We start from the raw sequence: 22,662 nt of genomic DNA on the forward strand, positions 1-22,662 counted from the left end.
GCTTCTCTTTTCTAAAATGTGCTTCCATGCAGGTCTGCTCTGTGCCAGGCCAATCAAGAATCGTGGCTTCAGAGACTTTCCCTATGTTTACAATCCACAGTATTTCATCAAGACAACCCTGGTATATCATGGATCCCTTCCATGATGTGCATTAGTCCGCATTTACTATTATATGCCAACAACTGAATAGATACTGGGACAGTTACAAAGATGACTAAAATATACTACTTTCCCTAGAGACACTCAATGTGTACTGGGGAAGGATGATGGGAAAGCAGATAATTACCTTATAGTGTACAAAATACTTTAATGGAGATGAGAGCAAGGAACTTAGAGGAAAGAACCACTAACTCCACCTTAGGCGTGAGCAGGGATAAGTGGAAGACGGTACAGAGGAATAGGTTCAGGGAGGTAACAGCTGAATTCTTTTTTTTTTTTAAGTCAGTTTTCTCAACTTTATTATTTATTTGGCTGCCTCGGATCTTAGTTGCGGCACGCGGGATCTTCGCTGCAGCACGCAGGATCTTTCGTTGCAGCGCATGGGCTTCTCTCTAGTTCTGGCGCACAGGCTTAGTTGCTCCGAGGCATGTGGGATCTTAGTTCCCTGACCAGGGATCAAACCCATGTCCCCTGCATTGGAAGGCGGATTCTTAACCACTGGACCACCAGGGAAGTCCCAACAGCTGCATTCTTGAAAGAGGAGTAAGAGTTTAACACGCATGGAAGAAGGAGGTATTTTTGGCAGAGGCTTCCAAAGAGCACTGAACATAACTGAGGTATCTTCTTGGCCACAGTCCCAGCTGACTCTTTGAGGCTTTAGGTTCCAGACTCTGCAACCTGGGGCCCCGCCCAAACAGCTGATATCCAAATCCCCTTGATTGGGTACACAACCATCCTCAGATCAGAGCCTTGAAAATTAATCCATCCCAAAAGATTTTATTATGACTTTAAAACATGACCTCCTAAAAAGCACTGAACTCTCCAAAGCATGTTTACTCATTCAACAAATATTTATTGCTACCCACTGGGGTAGCCAGAAACAATTATAGCCTCACAACCATGTGAATGGCACACACTAGAGTTGTGCAATGTACAAACAACCCAATATCCATGGCAGGCCCGGGTTGGTACCAACCACTGCCCTAGATGCTGGAGCTGTAACAATGGGCAAAGACAAAGTCCCTGCAATACAGAATCTATGATCTAGTGGCGAGACAGTAATATCAATGCAGGTGATAAGGGCTACATACAATAAGGGCTATATACATGAGAGAGGCACTAAGGCTGGACTTGTGGTGTCAGGAAAGGATTCTTAGAGCAGGTGGCTTTTAAGTAAAACCTGACAGATGACTAGGAGTTAGAGAGAACACAGTATGGGGAGGGGAAGACCCAGAGAGAGAATTTCAAGGCAGAGTATAAGCAGCAGTGTGGCAAGAGATGAGCTTACAGAAACAGGCAAAAAATTTAGGAAGGGCTTAATTATTCAGCACTTACGATGTGCCAGACAGTGTGCAATGAGGTGAAGATATAACAGGGGACAAGGCCAACAAAACTCAGCTTATGGAGCTTATAGTCTAGTAGGAGGAGGGAATCATTAATGGAGGAGGGAATAGTCACAAAATAAATATGAGGGCTTCCCTGGTGGCACAGTGGTTGAGAGTCTGCCTGCCGATACAGGGGACACGGGTTCGTGCCCCAGTCCGGGAAGATCCCACATGCCGCGGAGCGGCTGGGCCCGTGAGCCATGGTCGCTAAGCCTGTGCGTCCGGAGCCTCTGCTCCGCAACGGGAGAGGCCACAACAGTGAAAGGCCCGTGTACCGCAAAAATAAATAAATAAATAAATATGAAATTACAAATTGTGATGAATGATAAAAAGCGCTATGGCAATACAATCAGTGGATCTATTTTAGATTGGAATATCAGGAAAGGCCTCTTAAAAAAAATGACATGTGAACTGAAACCAGATTTCAGAGGAAAATAGTAATAGTGGCTATCCCCAGGGAGAAGTGGCTAGACGGCAGGAGAGAGAGACTTACTGTTGACTTTATACTCATGTATCTTTTAAAACTTGTTCCATGTACATGCATTATCTACTCAAATAAATAAATTAAATAAATTGAGACTTGAAAGGCAGATAGGAGTTTATTAGGTAAAAAGATAGAGAATGAATATTCCAGGCAGTGGGAATAGCGTGTGCAAGGGCCCCAGAGGGGGACGCAGATTGGCACATTCAAGGAACAAAAAGACTGTCCATGTGGCTGAAGCAAAGTGAGAGGGGCTGAGTGCACCAGAGATTTGGGCAGTGGATTGGAACCCACCACTCTGAGCCATGTTAAGGGTTTGGATTTCATGCTGAACAGCGGAGAAATTATATGTCTAATGTATTTTTAAAAGATCACTTTGGTTGTTGTGGTGGAAGGTGGTTGGAGGGGGAGTGTGGATGGAAGTTCAAGCAAAGATTCAAGTAGTATCCTTGGCTGAGTTGTTGCTGTTAGTCTTCCTGTATCCACACCCCTCCCCCTCTATTCCATCCTTTAAAGCTGACAAATTAATCCTTCTAAAACACAAACCTAATCATGTTATTCTCTTTCATTAATTCAACAATTTATTCACTGCACACACACAATTTTTAAAAAGGACTTACTCTGTGCCAGGCACTGTATCAGGCACTACAGTAACACCAATAAATGAGACAAGGAAGGTCCTTGCTATATTTCAAAATGTTTGATGATTTTCCACTGCCTGAAGTTCATACTCCTTAGGCAAGCATTTAAGAGTCTCAATTTTATAATCTAGTTCCAACCACTTCACGTCCTCACTCTCCATCCTCCAGGCTTTTAAAACCTTGCTTCTCAGCCACAGAGCTACACTTGCCATTCTGTATAAACCATGCAGTTCTCATGCCTCTGTGTGGTGCTGGGCTGTCCCCCATGCTGGGACTGCACCTCTCTGACTGGTGATATCCTTCACAGCCTCCATGGCCAGCTTAAATGTTGTCTCTGTGCTGCCCTAAACATACAAACATCATCAAGAGTTTACAGTTGCAGCTCTCCCATGCCTCCATTATATAGTAAAATATTTTGTGTAAATTAAAAAACAACAACCCAGGCACTCGTCACCATCTTTAAGTACACAGAAATTCAATCACCCACCAGTGGTTTCAAGTAGCAGAACCAAAAGTGATCTTTGAGATGATGACACATCTTAGGTGAAAATGCCACAAATGCTTGCCTCAGCCTCTAATCTACTGGAATTCCTTGGCACGGAGGCATTTTCAAATTTAGTTTGGGGCAATTTCTATAATTAGAGCAGTTGGTTAACTAAGAAGCTGGTTCAAACTACTGTTAAATTAACCCTTTTCTCTCTTAAATGAAAGGTTTTTGGTCAAATTACCAGTGGTTAAACTGCTTAATTAGTTGTTTTAATTATAAAATTTACAAGTTTGAAAGCTTCTGATTTCCATTAAGTTCAACTGAATTTTTTCCCCTGCTTGTGTCATCAAGCTGGTTTCCTGCTGTCATATTAACATTGCAGCCTTCTGAGAGAAAAGGCAACTCTTTTTGTTGAAGAAGATACAAAACCCCATGATTTCAAAAGGAGGCTTTGAAAATCTTTCAGTTAGTACAATTATAGAATGTAATCATGTATTGACTTCTCCCACAAAACAGCCCTTCCCTTTATATATGCCAGAGCCAACTGTCCTTCAATGTCCTTGTTTACTAAACTGGGAACTAAACCCATCAATCCAGGATAGGGATAAACAACTTCATTTTAATTATTTCTCCTTCAAAATTAGAACAAGCATTTTGGCAGGGCTATGCAGGAGGGAAAGAGGAAGAAGCTGGGGTAACCCCAGCCAAGAGTCTAATTACAGGATATTTTCTCCATCCAATACACATCCCTGAAGGACAGATACACCCCAGCACGTGGCAAATGGTATGTGCTCAGTAAGCGTTGGGGTGTTTTTGTTTGCTTGTTTTGTTTTGAAATTCTAGAGATATTTTACCAAGACAATCTGCAATGATTTGGCTCTGGCGGCTACCCACTTTTTTCAAAATCTCTTTTCAAACTTCTTTCAATTTAGAATTTCTAATTACACTGAACTATTTGGACTTGAATGTACCATGGTTTTTTTTTAAATAAATTTATTTATTTTTGGCTGTGTTGGGTTTGCATTGCTGCGTGTGGGCTTTCTCTAGTTGCAGCGAGCGGGGGCTACTCTTCGTTTTGTGATGCGCGGGCTTCATTGCAGTGGCTTCTTTTGTTGCGGAGCATGAGCTCTAGGCACGCGGGCTTCAACAGTTGTAGCATGCAGGCTCAGTACTTGTGGCTCGCGGGCTCTAGAGCGCAGGCTCAGTAGTTGTGGCGCACGGGCGTAAGTGCTCTGCGGCATGTGGGATCTTCCCAGACCAGGGCTCGAACCGCGTCCCCTGCATTGGCAGGCGGATTCTTAACCACTGAGCCACCAGGGAAGTCCTGAATGTACCATGTTTTGATGACTCCACCTTTTTGCTCATGCTATAATAAGAAGAGTCTGAGTTCCCTTCATTTAACCTCTTTAGACCTCTTTATATATTTACTTCTACCTCTCCATGTACGTTTAAATCAGTAAGAAAAAGATGGTTACTACAATGAGGCCCATCCCTTAGAGAGAGCAGCTGGGATGGTACCCAGGGCCCACAGAGAGTATGATGTGTAAAGGTAGGAACAGGACACTGCTTCCTACTCTTCTTTTCCGAACACCATTATAATTCAATTTTGAAATTTCTGACTTTAAAGAAATCTCAGAGACACATGAAAAATGCCAACAAAGCTGTGTCCTTTCAAAGAGAATTACTTTGGCATGCTGATATTGGTGAGTTACCCTGGGTCTTGAAGCCTTCTAGGCACTGAGATTCCACAATTGAAATGGGCAAAGGAAAGGATAAATGGCCAGTAAATGTATGAAAATATGTTCAACCAACTAGTAATCAAAGACATGCAAATAACAAATACAAGGGATGGCATTTTTTACTTATTAATATTAACAAATATTAAAAAAATAACAATGTTGATGAGTGTATAAAAAGGGATTCTTAAATACCAAAAAACTATAAAATGGTACAATCTTTCCAAAGAGCAATTTGGCAATACACATCAATAGCTTTAAAAATGTGCATTTTGGGACTTCCCTGGTGGCACAGTGGTTAAGAATCCGCCTGCCAATGCAGGGGACATGGGCTCGATCCCTGGTCCGGGAAGATCCCACATGCTGTGGAGCAACTAAGCCCGCATGCTGCAACTACTGAGCCCACGTGCCACAACTACTGAGCCTGTGTGCTGCAACTACTGAAGCTTGCATACCTAGAGCCCGTGCTCGGCAACAAGAGAAGCCACAACAATCAGAAGCTCACGCACCGCAACAAAGAGTAGCCCCCGCTCGCCACAACTAGAGAAAGCCTACGTGCAGCAACAAAGACCCAGTGCAGCCAAAAAAAAAAATGAAAATGTGCATTTCCTTTGACCCAACAATTAGACTTTTAGAAATATATCCTATGTAAATAATCATAGAAGGGCAGAAATACTAATGTACAAGGATGTTTATCATAGTGTTGTTTACATTGCAAGATTTTGGAGACAACTTAAATATCTCCAAATAGGAAGCTGTTTGAGTAAATTGTTACTGTCCCTACCTCTCTTTTCAAAAGGATCTTTTATTCAATTGGACTTTTTTCAACAGCATTTAACATGCCCCATTTAATCCAGTTTCAAAAGCAAAATAAAACAAAAAACTACCTCGGAATCAGATACTAAAATATACCTCAAAACTACAGTAACCAGTAGTATTAAAACAGCTTGGTACTGGTATCAAATATACAGACAGATCTATAAAACAATACTAAGTTACAATACAGTAGTTCTAGATCCATATGGAAACTTAGTATATGATAAGGTGACATTCTCAAATCTATGGGGAAAAGATGGATGTTTCAATAAATGTTAAAACAACTGGCTATGGGAGTTCCCTGGCGGTGCAGTGGTTAAGAATCTGCCTGCTAATCCAGGGGACATGGGTTCGAGCCCTGGTTGGGGAAGATCCCACATGCCGCAGAGCACCTAAGCCCGTGCGCCACAACTACTGAACCTGCGCTCTACAGCCCGCGAGCCACAACTACTGAGTCCACATGCCACAACTACTGAAGCCCGCGTGCCTAGTGCCCGTGCTCCACAACAAAGAGAAGCCACGGCAATGAGAAGCCCACGCACTGCAACGAAGAGTAGCCCCCGCATGCCGCAACTAGAGAAAGCCCACGCACAGCAACAAAGACCCAACGCAGCCAAAAATAAATTAATTAATTAAATAAATTTTAAAAAAGAACTTTCATTAAAAAAAGGAACTATATAAAAAGTTCTTACAAATCAAAAATGAAAAAGCAAATAATTCAAAAGAAAAATGGGCAAAAAATATGTGCAGGCAGTTCACAAGAAATACAAATGGCCAAAAAAATATGAAAAGATGACAAACTTTCTCAAGAAATGTAAATTAAAATGAGACATAATTTTCACCAGCAAAAAAGTAAGATGTTTTGTAAAACCCAGTTTGGGCCAGAAAATAGAAATGTAAATTAATACAACTTCTCTGAAGGGCAATCTGACAATACTTACCAAAATTTTCAACTGACAACCCATTGACTCAGCAATTTCAATTCCAGGAATTTAACAAATGTACAGAACAAGTTTATAAAGATGTATAGAAACAGTTGTTGCAGCATTTTTTGAAATAACAAAAACTAAAAACAAGCTAAATGTCCAGCATTATAACATATATGTTAATATACGCATAAAACTTTCCTGAAAAATATACAAGAAACTGCTATCGACGCATACCACTGAGGATTGAGACTAGGTGGGTAATAGAAAAAAATTCAATCTTTCATCATACATCCTTTTGTCAATTTATATTTAGTTTTACCATTTGCATGCTTTTATAATTTTTAACAGTTGATAATTTTAATATATTTTTTAAACCTTCCTCGGAATACATACCAGTTCAAAATGAACTTTTTCTCTGGTTATGGGATAAGGGATGGGTCTTGACCATAATCCTTATTTTTAATATACAAGAAAAAAAATGAAAGTCTAACAAAATGTTAATAATTGCCAAATCTGGGTTTATTTGACATATCACCCTTTTCACTTTTTTATAACTTTTTATATCTTTCAAAATTAAAAGTATAATTAAGAGAAAAATAACCATCAAAAAAAGTCTTTCCTTAATCCCACATCCCTCTCCAGCTCCTGCCAATTCTCTCTCCTCCCATTCAAAGACAAACTTCTTAAACGTACTGTCTGTAATAGCTTTCTCTAACTCCTGAACTCCCATTCACCTGTCAATGCAGTTGATTTCCACAACAGACCTCACCACACCTACACAGATACTACTCTCCCTAAGGTCACCTCTATGTTGTCGAAACCAAGGAACATCGTTAGTTCATGTCTTTTGCGATCCCCTCTCAGCAGCACACAGCTGAAACTGTAACGTTGATTAACCACTCTTTCCTTCCTGAAACACTCTCCTTTTGGCTGCCATGAAACTATACTAACCTGGTCTTCTCCTACCACGTTGGCTTCCCTTTTCAAGCTCATTAGCCATATCTTGCACCCTCTACCCAATTTTTTAATGTTGGAGTTCCTCAGGGCCTGATCCTTGGGCCTCTTCTCTACTTGTTCTCCTCAGGTAGTCTCATTCATTCCCAAGACTTCAATTAAAATCAACAATATGATGACTTCCAAATTCACAGTTTCATCCCAGACCTATATTTTGAGCTCAAGATCAGTGTCTCCAATGGACTACTTAGTATATCTTCCTCACAAGTACTCCAACTCAACATGTTCAAAACCAGACTCAGATTCTTACCCTACAAGTTGTTCCATTTAAGGCAGTATATTCAAAATTATTATGTAGATATTTGTTTATTTATTATAGTAGAAACATGTTCACCATAGATTAAGTAGAAAAAAAAGATTATGAAGCATTATATATAATTTGTTCCCATTACTGCAAGACAAAAAAATACACACAAACACACACGCACATGCACACGCACACACAGAAAGAGAGAAAGAAATGCCTAGAAAAAGACCTGGTAGGATATACTCCAGAATGTTAAGCAATAATCTCTGGATGGTAGGATTACAAGTGATTTTTATTTTCTTCAGCTTCTTCATGTGTGTATTGTGTGTGTGTGTGTGTGTTTATTTTCCATATTCTCTAAAATGGCTGCTTTTCACTTTTATGATCAGATTTTCTTAGGTTTTTTTTTTCCTCTCCTGATAGGATGCAATATGAAGTACACAGCATCAGTTATTAAGTTTTCTTGCTAAAATTGTGTAACTTGAATCTAGAAAAGCTTTTAGATGTAACTTCTAGTTTGTAGGAAAGGAACAGAACATATTATAAAATACCGCACAGAAATAATCAAATTAAAAAGGGAGGAAATTTTATGTCAAATGGTCTAGCCTAATCAAAAAGCAACTGTTGTAGAAATAAAATAGTGAAAGCTCTGTTCTGCATTAAAGGTGACATCATAGCAAAATGCAAAGCATGAACCATCATTGGCTCTTTGTTATAAACAACCCCATAAAAGACTTTTGGGGGACAACTGGGGAAATGGATAGAGTATTAGATGACATTGGGGCATTATTATTAATTTTCTTCAGGGAGATAATGCTACTGTGGTTCTTTAATAGAATGTAGAGAATATCCTTGTTTCTAGAAATGCATGCTTAAGTATTCGGGGTGAAGTATCATAACATCTGATCAAGAAAGCTAACGTGGGGGCTTCCCTGGTGGCACAGTGGTTGGGAGTCCACCTGCCGATTCAGGGGACGCGGGTTCGTGCCCCGGTACGGGAGGATCCTACATGCCGCGGAGCGGCTGGGCCCGTGAGCCATGGCCGCTGAGCCTACGCGTCCGGAGCCTTTTCTCCGCAATGGGAGAGGCCACGACAGTGAGAGGCCCACGTACCGCAAAAAAAAAAAAAAAAGAAAGAAAGCTAACGTGCGTGCGTGCGCCCTCGGGCCACTGCGCCCGGGCCCTAACTCCCTCTTCGTCCTCCCTGCTCCCCAGGCCAGTCGGCCGCAGCCATGGCGCCCAGCCGTAATGATATGATCCTGAAGCCCCACTTCCACAAGAACTGGCAGCGGCGCGTGGCCACATGGTTCAACCAGCCGGCGCGCAAGATCCGCAGGAAGACCTCAGCCCCCAAGAAGGGAGACAGCTCTGCTGCAAAGCTCAAATTGGCCACCCAGCTGACCGGACCAGTCATTCCCATACGGAACATCTACAAGAAGGAGAAGGCCGGAGTTATCACAGAGGAGGAGAAGAACTTCAAGGCCTTCGCCAGTCTCTGCATGGCCCGCGCCAATGCCCGGCACTTTGGCATCTGGGCAGAAAGGGCCAAGGAAGCTGCAGAACAGGATGTTGAAAAGAAAAAATAAAGTGCTGTTGGCAACTTGTTATTAAAAAAAAAAAAAAAAAAGAAAGCTAACATGACAAAATGTTAACAACAGTTGAATCTAAGTAATGGGTACAGAAGTGTTCATTATATTATTCTTTTGGGAAAAAATTATTTCTTATAACACTGTAAGGTTCCAAATGGCAAGGATTATATCATCTTAATTTTGTACCCCCAGCACCTAAAACACAGCCTGGTCCTATAAATGTTTGTTGAGAGAATGAATAAATAAAAAGAAGCACATATTTTGAGAAGCTGGGCTTTAGGCCTGGTAGAAGTGGTGATTCTCTGCACATTGCCACCATCTTCTGAAATAATTAATGGATGTAAAACTTCTTATGCACTGCATGGCACATACTAGGCACTCAGTAAATGTTAGTTCCCTTCCTTGCTCCCATTCCTTTATTTCTGTTACTTTTTTTTTTTTTTTTGGCCACACCATGCGGCTTGCAGGATCTTAGTTCCCTGACCAGATATCAAACCCGTGCCCCCTACAGTGGAAGTGTGGAGGCCTAACCATTGGACCACCAGGGAATTCCCTGTTTCTGATACTCTTCAGTCAAAAAACAGATGTCATTACTATCCAATGGCTGCTTTGAAATGTATCACATAATAGACAAAGAAAAATTGGCAAATAATAGGGTTGAAACATATTGAAATTCATTGAGTTGACCAGATTGAATGAACATTCATTTTGGATAAAATACTGGAAGAAAAGCCTTAGCCTGGTAGATAATGGACATGAAAGACAGGTCTGAAATAGTAGCAATAATAATAATAATAATAACTTTTTAAAAAATATTTATTTGGCTGTGTTGGGTCTTAGTTGTGGCATGTGGGATCTAGTTCCCTGACCAGGGATCGAACGTGGGCCTGCTGCATTGGGAGTGTGGAGTCTTAGCTGCTGGACCATCAGGGAAGTCCCAATACTAACTTTTTTTGAGCACTTTATATGTTTTATCTCACTGAATCTTCAAATAGTTCACTGTAGTTTGTACTATAATTCTCATTTTTTAAAGTGAGGAAACCAAGCTATGGAGAGGTACTTAAAAGTCACAGAATAGTATGTGGTAGAGTTGGAATCCAAACTTACTACAGAACTCTTGCTCTTAAACCACTACTTTATGTTCTTGCCCTTTGTCCTGTTCCACGTGAGGGGTAGGATTTGGTCCCAGGCACTCTTCTCAAAGATATGTTAGGCATCTTTTTAGACAAAATTATTAGAGTGTTAGAGGGTCACTTAAAGCAGGAAGACTACATCAGGAAATAACTGTTTACCTGCAGAACAGATGGGATTCTCTCCTGAGGTTCTGAACCTAAAAAGAGGAAGAAAGTATGTTGAATACAATTAGATACCCACATCTATTTGCAAAGCTACCAAAACTTGTATGCTCCTCATTAAGGATGTATCAATGCTACATATTTCCTTATTTCCTCCTTCTCTTCTTTCCATAAACATTATTAAGTACTTACTATGGGTCAATCTGTTAGGTCCTGAGGATGCAAAAGTAAGTAAAATGTCTCTATCTATGGTCTAATTGGGAGAGAGATATGTAAACAGATGCGAGCCACAACACAGTGCTGATCCAGAACAAAACCATGTACAAGATTTGGTGGAATACAAAGGAAAGCATGCTCACGAGGGGTGAAACTATTTGAAATGAGGTTTTAAAAATTAAGAACTATTCTCGATTATTTAGCCCCACAGGAAAAGCATTCTAGGCAGAGGTATGAAAGTAGTATATCTGGGGAACAGCAAGCAGGTGGATGTGAGTGGCACTTAAGCAGCAGGGAAGGGGGCAGGGTAAAAGAGGTAATCGGGGGTCAGGTTATGAAAACCTCAAACACTGTGCTAAGGAGTTTTGTCTGTACTTTGTGTGGGCAGTGGGAAGCTCCAGGCAGTTTAATCACAAAAGTGATTTGATCAAGTTTAAGTTTTAGAAAGTTAACCCTGGCAATAGGTGAGCAATGAATAGGAAGACATGAAACTGAGGGAAGAGGACCAGTGAAGTTGTTCTTGCAATAGCCCTGCATTATTCGAACATATTTCAAAATCAAGGCTGACAGGATTTATTTAAGAATTAGATGCAGAGTGAGAGAAACAACAGTGTCAAGGATGATTCCAAGGATTTTGTCCTGAGCAACTAGATGAATGGAGTTGTCATTTACTGAGAATGGGGAAGGAGTAAGTTTGCAGGGGAGTTAATGCTTGAGATGCTTAGTAAACATGTAAGTGGAGACGATGAAAGAAGAATGCTGTGTGAACCACCTAGTGGAATGCAAATATTAACTATATTTTTACTGTTATTAATATCCTTACCTCAAGAGGGAAAAGGCTTGCTTAAAAATGGTGTCATTCCTCAGACACAGCGCCTACAGCAAAATAGCCATGTTAGAACAATTGTAAGCATTCACAGATCTCCAAGTACCTCTTCACAAAGAGGCTAGAAACCCACAGTACACAAAACAAAATGGAACCAAAGTCTCTTGTCTAGCAAAGAAACTGCCCTACAGTTAATACCAAACATGCAGGCAAACCAAGGCCATCTTCTTTCCTATTCTACCCACTAGAGAAAATGCTCGAAAAACAGAATCCCAACGCCCCCTGCACTACTTGGATTGCTTTTTTTTCACCCTATTTCCCCTTTCTAATTTGATTTATTTTTTAAATACTTATTTATTTATTCATTTTCTTGGCTGCGTCAAGTCTTAGTTACAGCATGTGGGATCTTTTGTTGCAGCATGCGGACTTCTCTCTAGTTGTGGCATGCAGGTTTTCTCTCTCTAGTTGTGGCACACAGGCTCCAGGGTGCGTGGGCTCTGTAGTTTGTGGCACATGAGCTCAGTAGTTGTGGCGCGTGCGCTTAGTTGCCCCACAGCACGTGGGATCTTAGTTCCCCGACAAGGGATCGAACCTGCATCCCCTACATTGGAAGGTGGATTCTTTACCACTGGACAACAGGGAAGTCCCTAATTTATATTTTCTAATATCAATCAACAACTATTATGTATGTGTCAAGCACAGTCGCCATGCAAGGGACTTTCTGAACTCTAATTCTCAAAACACTGCAAGGCAATTTTACAGGTGAGGCAACTGAGGCCCATAGAATTTATATTCCAAGAAATTATAGCTAATAAGTGGCTAAGAGGACTGTTTTACTCCAAAGACTATGCCCTATTACACCACACTCTCTTAATAATAATAATAATAATATAGCAACATGAACAAAACAATAATAATGAGAGGAGGCAGTTGCAGTGGCAGCTTCCCCCACTCTTCACAATCTTACCCCCAACAGCCCAGTTATTTTAATCTCACTCTGCCCTGCTGGCACCCACTCAAAAGATCACTGCTATAGGTTTACTAAGAGAGTGCTTAACATAGAGGAGTTCTTTTTATAAAGTAACTAGATAATAAATAATAAATGCCCTTAAGGTCCCATAACACAAAGAGAAAATCCTGTCCACTATGAGGAACAATTTCAGTTCCTTCAACATTTATGTCTTAAAAGCCTATTATGTGTAAAAGCTTTCAGAAACAAAGGAAAGTCTGAGAAACTGTCATAGACAAGAGGAGCCTAAGCAGACATGATGACTAAATGTAATATAATATACTGGATGGGATCCTACCTAGACCAGAAAGAGGACACTGGATTTTAAAAAATGAAAGAAATATGAATAAAGTATGGACTTAATAATAATATGTCAATATCAGTTCATTAATTATGAAAAATGTACCATACTAATGTAAGATAATAACAGGGAAAACTGGATATGAAGTATATGGGAATTCTTTGTACTATCTTTGCAACTTTTCTGTAATTCTATAACTGTTCTAAATTTTATTTTTTTAAAGCCTATCATGGGGACTTCCCTGGTGGTCCAGTGGGTAGGACTCTGCGCTCCCAGTGCAGGGGGCCTGGGTTCGATCCCTGGCTCGGGAACTAGATCCTGCATGCATGCCGCATCTAAGAGTTCACATGGCGCAACTAAGAGTCCACATAACACAACTAGGAAGGCTGCATGCCACAACTAAGAAGCCTGCATGCCACAACTAAGAGCCCGCATGCTGCAACTAAGACCCGGCGCAGCCAAAATAAGTAAATAAATATTTTTTTAAATTAAGAAAAAAAAGCCTGGATTCCCTGGTGGCGCAGTGGTTAAGAATTCGTCTGCCAATGCAGACACAGGTTCGATCCCAGGTCCAGGAAGATCCCACATGCCGCGGAGCAACTAAGCCCGTGCATCACAACTACCGAGCCTGTGCTCTACAGTCTGCGAGCTACAACCACTAAGCCCGCACACCACAAGTACTGAAGCCCACGTGCTCTAGAGCCCATGCGCTGCAACTACTGAGCCCATGTGCTTAGAGCCTGTGCTCCACAACAAGAGAAGTCACCACAACGAGAAGCACGTGCACTGCAACAAAGAGTAGCCCCCGCTCGCCGCAACTAGAGAAAGCCCACGTGCAGCAACGAAGACCCAACGATGCCAAAAATAAATAAAGTTTTAAGAAATAAAAATAAATTTTTTAAAAAGCCTATTATGTGTCAACTACTGTGATGAATATGAAAGGGACTGTAAAAACAAAATATAACATGAATGAACTTGGAAACACTATGCTAAATAAAAGAAGCTAGTCACAAAGGGCCAATATTGTATGACTCCATTTATATGAAATAGCCAGAACAGGAAAATCTATAGAGAAAGAAAGACTAGTGGTTGCCTAGGGCTGGGGGGGGTCTGGGGAGCTGGGGATGACAACTCAGGGATATGGGTTTTTTTTCTGGGGTGATGAAAATGTTCTAAAATTGATTGTAGTGATGGTTGCACAACTCTATAGATATTAAAAGCCATTTAAATGGACAAATTGTATGATATATGACTTATACCTCAATAAAGCTGTTTAAAAAATGTAAGCACAACCCCTGTCTTATAGGAATTTGAATGGCTGAAGATATGAATACACATTTGTATTAAACAGCTAAGCAATACCACAGTATTATATGATTAAGTCAAAATAGGTGGCACAAACAACAAGTACCTCTGGCAGGGAATCCAGGTGTTGATGGCCAGGAGAAGTTCTTAGCTTTTGGGGTGTTACAGATCAGATATTGCTGATAATCTGCCCCAAATCATGAACCTTCTCCCCAGACAAATAAATATTGACACGAATATACAAAAGTTTGCATACTTAGCACAGGGAACTATATTCTTATAATAACCTATAATGGAAAAGAATATGAAAAAGAATCTATATATATAATATGTGTATATATACATATATATATAACTGAATCACTTTGCTGTACACCTGAAACACTGTAAATCAACTCTACTTCAACTTTTTTAAATGTAGCAGGTGGAGACTTCCCTGGTGGTCCAGTGGTTAAGACTCCACGCTCCCAATGCAAGGGGCACGGGTTCGATCCCTGGTCAGGGAACTAAGATCCCGCATGCCACATGCCGTGGCCCCCCCCAAAATTAAAATGTAGTATGTAGAATCAAGTAAATTAAGTAAGGGGGAAAAAAGTTTGCATACTACTTCAAGAGATTCACTGAAACTCTTAACATCACCCATAGGCCACTATGCTAAACCAAGAGATCCTCAAGGGCAAGAGTCATATCATCTTCCTGTTGTTTTAGTAAATAAATAAATGATTAGGAAGAAGCGAATGAGTGACAATCATTGCTACCATTTATTACCACCCACATCTAGTTTGTTGAGCACCTACCATGTGTCTAAATCATAATTCCATTACAGGATAAATATTATTATCCCATTTTACAGTTGGGGAAACTGAGATTAAGTAATTTACCCAAAGTCAAACAGCTACTATCAGAACTAGCATAGGATCTTAGGTTTCTCTGACTCCAAAGTCTATAATTTTTCCACTATTCTACACCCTCTCTCCCATAAATGAATGTGTTAGTGTTTAGGAATTTAGGGGGGAAAATGATCAAGTTTAGGGAAAGTCTCCCAGAGAATGTGAGGTCATGAAGATTGGGAAGGATATGAATAACAGAAAGAAGGACAAAGTATGCAGACAATCCTAAAAATGACAATTAAATCAGATACTAAAAGACTTTGTAAACATGTGTACAATATGCTTAACCTTTTATTGGCCAGCATAAAAGACAGAGCAGGCAACTGGGAGCCCCAGGACACAGGAGCTCTGGCTGGCTCTGCCCTCACTGGTCACCATACTAGTGATTGGCTAGTAATTTTCCCCTCTCTGGACTTAGAACAGATGACTCTAACGTCCCTCCAGGTGCAAGATCTATCAACCACGACAAACAGAATAGAAATCAGAGTAAACAGAATGTATTCTTAAATGGGTCACTTCATACAGAAGAGGTATTGGATGGGAAGAAAGATCTAGATGAGACTGATTTTTCCTCACTTTAATTGTTCAGATTTCTGAGTCTCCACAATAGCTATGGATTTAATTATCTAAAAGCCAAACCTTTTTAAGGGTTGACAACTGTCTGGAAGACATTCAAACTGTGGTGTGAAATCTCCCTTTCAGCTCTGGGAAATGTGCTTCCTCTCCCCTGCAATGCTCGGTATCATTTATCAGGACAAAAGTAACCTATTTTGGGACTGTATCCACAAATACTCTCTCCCCGCAGTCAGCAAATGAAGAGCAGCTCCAGCTCCGGACCAAATGGAAGAGAAGGCCAGTGACTCTACTGAATGAATGAATGAGGACAGAGCTGTTGCAGTGGGTTACAAAAATACTTGTCCCATGAGCTCGGGAGTCAGGAACCAGAAAAGGACTACACAGCTACTTAAGAACTGAAGTCACGGGGCAAAATCTATGGTGTGTGAGTAACTTCAGACACCAGAGCCCTGGGGTGGATGGTGACAGAAGTGGGTAAGGGGCCCATGAGGCAAGCAACTGTCTCATGAATATTAACAGAATATATTTGTATATTAACAAATATTATTTAAAATAGCATTGTTACTATCACTTATTGAGTACATCCTTTGTACTAAGCACTTTGCTCAATCTTTACACCAATCCTCTAATAGAGGCATTGAAATAATTGCCTCTATTTATAAAGGAAAAAACAGAGGCTTAGGTAAATTGCCTAAAGTTATAGGTTTGGTAAGAGGTGCCAAGAATTCAAACCAAATCTGACTCTAAAACCCATGTTTTCCATTCTGCCGTACTACCTCTCAAAAGAACAATACCAATTTAATAGAAGTGAAATTCATATAATAATGATAATAATAATAGCCTAAATAATCCTGCCATTTGTTGAGAACCTGCTTTATGCCAAATATCATTTGCATTAACCCTCACAACCATTCTGTGAAGTAGATATTTCTACCCCCATTTTACTGTAAGGAAACCAAAGCTCAGAAATGTTAATTAATATGTCTGATGCACACAGCTAATATGTGGTATCCAAGCTGACCTTTTCCTAAATTCTTACAAAATTGATTGTTTGTAATTTTTTCTTTGGCCATTCTCTTCTGAATGTGTTTAATATGGTGACTATCAAAGCCCGTCTTTGCACTGAGTCTTTACGGCAGTTAGAAACACAGGTAATAGATTCACACAGACCTGGGTTTGAGTATCAGCTCCTCCATGTTACTAGCTGTATGACCTTTCGCAAGTCACTTAAGAAATACTTGGGGCTTCCCTGGTGGCGCAGAGGTTGAGAGTCCACCTGCCGATACAGGAGATACGGGTTCGTGCCGCGGTTCGGGAAGATCCCACATGCCGCAGAGCGGCTGGGCCCGTGAGCCATGGCCGCTGAGCCTGCGCGACCGGAGCCTGTGCTCCGCAACGGGAGAGGCCACAACGTACCTTTTCGCGTACCGCGAAAAAAAAAAAAAAAAGAAATACTTGGCCTCACATACTATATCATTTCATTTATATGAAATGACCAGAACAGACAAATCCATAGAGACATAAAGTAGATGAGTGGTTACCAGGGGGTGGGCAGAGGGCGGAATTGAGGAGTAAATGCTTATGGGTACAACGTTTCTTTTTAGAGTGATGAAAATGTTCTGGAATTAGTGATGATGGCTGAACAACTTTATGAATATACTAAAAACCACTAAATTATCCACTTTAAAAGGGTAAATATCATGGTACGTGAATTATATCTCGATTTTAAAAAGAAAGAGAGAGAGATTGAGAGGAAGGGAGGAAGAAAGGAATATCTGGCCTCACACCATATTGCTGGATGGCACTTCTAGGCCACAGGTGAGCTCTGTTAAGCCCAATTCCCTACCTTCCTCCAGGACTAAAATGTTTCAAAACAACTGTGGTCACTGAAATGTAAGCCCAATCCCCTACCATCTCCCCAACTCTCATCCCCATACTTCTCCTCACACTCTCCCTTGATACAAGCTCCCTTGCTTCTCTCCCTTCCAATTTCCTCTGGGCCCTCTGGAACTCCAAACGTGTTCTCATTTCAGGGCCTTCACACATGCTGTCCCAGTCTAAATTCTATTATTCTTTAAGTCTTAGTCATGTAACATCGCCAAGAAAACTTTCTTGACTGCTCAGACTTACTTGAATTCTGCTGTTATACACACCATATAGCACACAGAATCTTTTTTTTTGAGGCATTTATCACAATTAGTTAAGTAATTATACTTTTTTTATTGAAGTATAGTTGATTTACAATATTGTGCTAGTTTCAGGTATACAGCAAAAGGTAGTTATATGTTTAATTAGTCTATTTTGCTGGAAATATAAGCTCCTTGAAGACAGGAACTACTACATCCCAGCATCTAGCATACTCTCTGGCACATAGCAAGTGCTCAATAAATATTTGCTGATCAAATTAGTAAATCTCTCCAAACCTCACTTCCTTATCTCTAAACAGGTTATAAAGCAACTCATATAGTAAGAACCTGCTGTATAAAAAAATAAGTTAAATAAATAAAAAAAACTCATAGAGTTGTTGATACTATTAAATTAGATACTATATGAAAAGGACTTAGCAAGTGCAAGGCACATTGTTAACGGTCAAATTGGGAGCAGTGACAATAACTGTGGTGATTGTTCATTTCCTCATTTATTAAACAATATGTACTTTAGTATGTGACAAGTGCTGAAGATAAAACCATGAACAAAATAGAGAAATGTCCCTGTCCTCCAGAACTTACAGTCTAGTAGTGACCAGGAAATAGCCAACTTCTTGACCATTTTGCTGGGCTTTTGGACTCCCTGCCCTGCTAGGCCCTCTGAAATTTCTGTCCTCCTGTTTCATATCTTCTTATGTCCTCCTAATTCATGTCTGTTGATTTGTCATTTTTTTCAATCCTCACTGCTATTTGTTCATATGAACTCTGCTCCATGTTAGCCTTCAGTGTTTCATTTGAAAACATCTTACTATGTGATCAGTCCCCAAGGTTGCTCCCTCTGGGCTGGTAAGGCTAGCATATCTTTTGTGATCACCACCCCTCCCCTAATCATATCCTTGTGGTTCAAGGGTATGGTAATCCCCGAAAAGAATGGTAATCTGAGGGTGAGTGACATCCAGACCTGAGCTTTACACTCCAACACCATCCATTTTCTCTGCAAAGTAACTCAGCAGGTGAGTCACTACCAATTCCCTGTGCATGTTGACTTCCACAGGCACCATCCTTCCATCTTGATCAAATATGTTTTCTGAAGTCTGATGACTATCAGCATTAGTGTGTTAATTGGATCAACGCTGCTTTACTACTTCTGTTAACCTAAAGAGGTATGTGATCCCACCCAGATATGCTAGCCTTACCAGCCCAGAGGGAGCAGTAAAGCTGAGCTTCTCACTCATCTAAAATTTGAGATGATTTCTTAGGGTTCCAGGCACTGAGCTAAGAGTTTGAAGTTCTAGTCCCAGCTCTACTGTGTACTTACCACATAATGTCAACATTTTTTCATTCATTTATTCATTCAATATTTATCAGGTCAAGTACACTGTAGGCTGCATATATACAGACATGAAGAAAATACAGTTGCCTACCCTCAATCTTTCTTTTTTCTTTAATTTTTTATTTTATTTTATTTTTATTTATTTATTTTTGGTTGCATTGGGTCTTCGTTGCTGCATGCAGGCTTTCTCTAGTTGCGGCAAGTGGAGGCTATTCTTTGTTGTGGTGCGTGGGTTTCTCATTGAGGTGGCTTCTCTTGTTGCAGAGCATGGGCTCTAGGAGCACAGGCTTCAGTAGTTGTGGCATGTGGGCTCAGTAGTTGTGGTTCGCAGGCTGTAGAGTGCAGGCTCAGTAGTTGTGGCACACGGGCTTAGCTGATCCACGGCATGTGGGATCTTCCTGGAGCAGGGCTCGAACCCGTGTCCCCTGGATTGGCAGGAGGATTCTAACTACAGGGTCACCAGGGAAGTCCCTGCCCTCAATCTTGCTAATGAGGAAAGTAGATGTGAAAATTATTTATTACACTGAAATGAGATCAGTATAATGGGCTGCACAGGTCACAAAGAAGGGAAGGACTGACAACTGGGAAGGTCAAGGAAGGTTTTCATTCCTCATTTCACAGATGAGAGAAACCAAGATTATTATCAAATTAGGGAGATGGAAAATACTCAGAAGAGGAAAGGCAGTGGGGTTTTAGGAGGGGTAGAAAATCTAGGCTCCAGTTCAGCACTACCACAAAAGAGACTGTTGACCTATAAGCAAGGCATTCGTTCATTCAGGCATTTGGTAAAGCATTTGAGAAACTATTATGTATCAGACACTGCACCAGTAGCTTCCACCTCCTTATCTCTTGTGTCTGCCAGGATTATCTCATATCGTGAAGCTCAAATAAAATTATGGAAATGAAAGCAGTTTATTAACTATAGAATAATATCAATATTCCTATTTGTATAGTCCTTCACACTTAGAAAATACTCTTACATTATCTTCTATAATCTTTACAACAATTCCATATGATGGGCACCATTATCTGCATTTACAGATAAGAAACTGAAGCACAGCGAGGTCAAAAACCTGCCTAAGGTCACACAGCTAGCAAGAGATAGAACACAGGTCTGATGCAAATGCCATGTGTTTTCCTTATAAATGTAAAGCATTAACTAACACTTCCAGACAGGCTGAGACAAGGATGGTCACAGGACTGCATATGATTAGATGCCAAAAGATAATACCAGCTAAGAGTTCAAAAAATAAACAAGCACTTTGGCTGGAATGGTCTGAAAGCTTTTAAGGAAAAGATGAGACCTGAGCTGGGCCTTGAACCATGGAGCATTTGGATAGGTGGTGAAAAAAGTGAGGGCATTCCAAGTGAGAAAGCTCCACAAGAACAAAGATTAGGAATTCAGCATTTGGTAAATAAAGAAGAGACTACCTGGCCAAAGCAATAGGGCAGAACGGAAGAGTGAAGTCAGTAACAAAGGAGTCTGGAAGGGAACAGTGGCATCAGACCCAGACGGGCCCTATATGCCCTTGTATCTTTAGGTGATAGCCTATGACAGATTTCCATGGGCTCTTCAGGAGTATAGAATGGCCAAAAACAGTATTCCCTGAACAATGATCCCTCCCTTTCAGCATTCCTCAGAATCAAGGCTCTTAGAGCAGGAGCATGGAGCCACCAATCTGACCATCTTTAACAGTTAAATTTTAAAACTTTGATTTTTTTCTATTATCTTTTCACCAGATCTAGTTAAATTCTCACAATTTGGCTAAAGTGAACAACTGAGAGTTACTTCATTAAGGATGAAGTGAGGTTTGGGACCTTAAGGAAACAAACCTAGAGACATTCAGGGGCTGCCCCAAAGTTAGGACCAGTAGATCCATGAGCAGCAATGATCATGCTGTGTATCGTGGAGTACAGTCTCCAAATTAATGCCTTGAGTAAAATTTTAACATGAATTGCTAAAAAAAAAAAAAAAAAGTCATTATTCTAAGCAGCATGGTACAACTGAAAAAGCACAGCTGAAATCTGTTAAGAGAACAAGGGAAAGTCAAGGAATGCTTTACGTGGTTCACACGGTTTTACTGCAGTCACGTAATTAAGGTTTTGTAAGTAAAAATGTTTTTTTATTATTACCCTTCCCTTGTCACCAAGTAGCCTCACATCCCAATCTGTTCAGCGAGTCAAAACAGTATTCTTAGAAAAAAATCTGGAAGCTGATGACCTAAAGCAAAAATAAAATGACCTGCTCAAGGTCGTACATATTATTTGGACCTATTCCGCTGTGATTCCCATTGCGGGGCTCCGGCCAATGCGAGGCGAGGGTATCGCGAAGTGGGGCGTGGCGCGCGGGTTAACGCCCCGGGAGCAGACGACTAAGCGCAACCCTTTGACAAGGCGCCGCACGTGCTTCTGGGAAGAGCCTTGTTCTCTCCCAAGTCTCTTACCCGGATATCTGCAGCAGCGTAAAAGCCCCGCGGCCACCTGGCAGCTCAGCTCTTTTCACCACCTCCCCCGCGCCCAGCGTGCGTGGAACCTACGTTACCTTTCCCAGAGCTCCCTTCATCCTTTGCTGCTGCGCGGCCTGTAACTGTGCCAGCTGAAGATCGACCCAAGAAGCCGCGACCGCGGGGCGTCCGAAAACACTGACGGAACGGCCTCGATCCGGTCCGGTAACAATATCCGACCGAGACTCACTCAACTCCCGCAGCACCTTGGTTCCGGCAGCTTCTGAGAGTGTCTAGAAATCGCCCACTACAGCTCAAGTGTCACCATCACTGCGAATTCTCCGGGCAGAATTAATTGCCATCTCTGTGTTGCCCCAATACTTTACACACAATTCTGCTATTTCATCTGCCATACTATATATTAATTATTTGTTACTTTCTCTTTCCCGTGTTTGATTGCGATTCCTCAGGGACTAAAATTCTGCCTGATTAATTCATTCCAGCGTCTAGCACTGGACGTGGAGATCTGACTTCTAACCTCTATTTAAAAGCTGAGTGACCCTAAGTGAGCCTTTCTGACATTCAGTTGCCTCATAATAATTGATAATAACTATTTTTTATTGAGTGACCACTATGTACAGTGCATTATGCTCAGAGCATCACTTTACTCCTCATAACAAGCCTGTTAGTGAGATATTATCACTGGATTTTACATGTTAAGTATATTGCAGGAGGTTAAGAGACTTGTCTAGGGCCAACCGACCGAGGCAGAGCTGAGTTTCAAACTGTCTCATTTATACAAAGTGTTTTCCCTCTGACATACCCCTTCTCACATG

General features: G+C 40.9%; 1 protein-coding gene and 1 pseudogene across 1 annotated transcript in view; one reads left to right on the top strand and one right to left on the bottom strand.

Moving 5' to 3' along the window:
- The window catches only part of MRPL48 (mitochondrial ribosomal protein L48), a 49,451-nt gene extending 27,407 nt beyond the window's left edge, over nt 1-22,044 (bottom strand). Inside the window, exons 1-3 of the mRNA XM_065882312.1 lie at nt 21,925-22,044; nt 11,819-11,871; nt 10,777-10,814 (exon numbers count right to left, since the gene is read on the bottom strand). Coding sequence (XP_065738384.1) covers nt 10,777-10,814; nt 11,819-11,871; nt 21,925-21,945 — 112 coding nt within the window. The 5' untranslated portion in view covers nt 21,946-22,044. The remainder of the gene's footprint in view (nt 1-10,776; nt 10,815-11,818; nt 11,872-21,924) is intronic.
- Nucleotides 9,128-9,481, top strand: LOC136127471 (large ribosomal subunit protein eL13 pseudogene; annotated as a pseudogene).
- Nucleotides 22,045-22,662: the final 618 nt, after the last annotated feature.

This window comes from Phocoena phocoena, chromosome 8 (genome assembly GCF_963924675.1).
Source record: "Phocoena phocoena chromosome 8, mPhoPho1.1, whole genome shotgun sequence".
In the NCBI taxonomy this organism is placed as follows: Eukaryota; Metazoa; Chordata; class Mammalia; order Artiodactyla; family Phocoenidae; genus Phocoena; species Phocoena phocoena.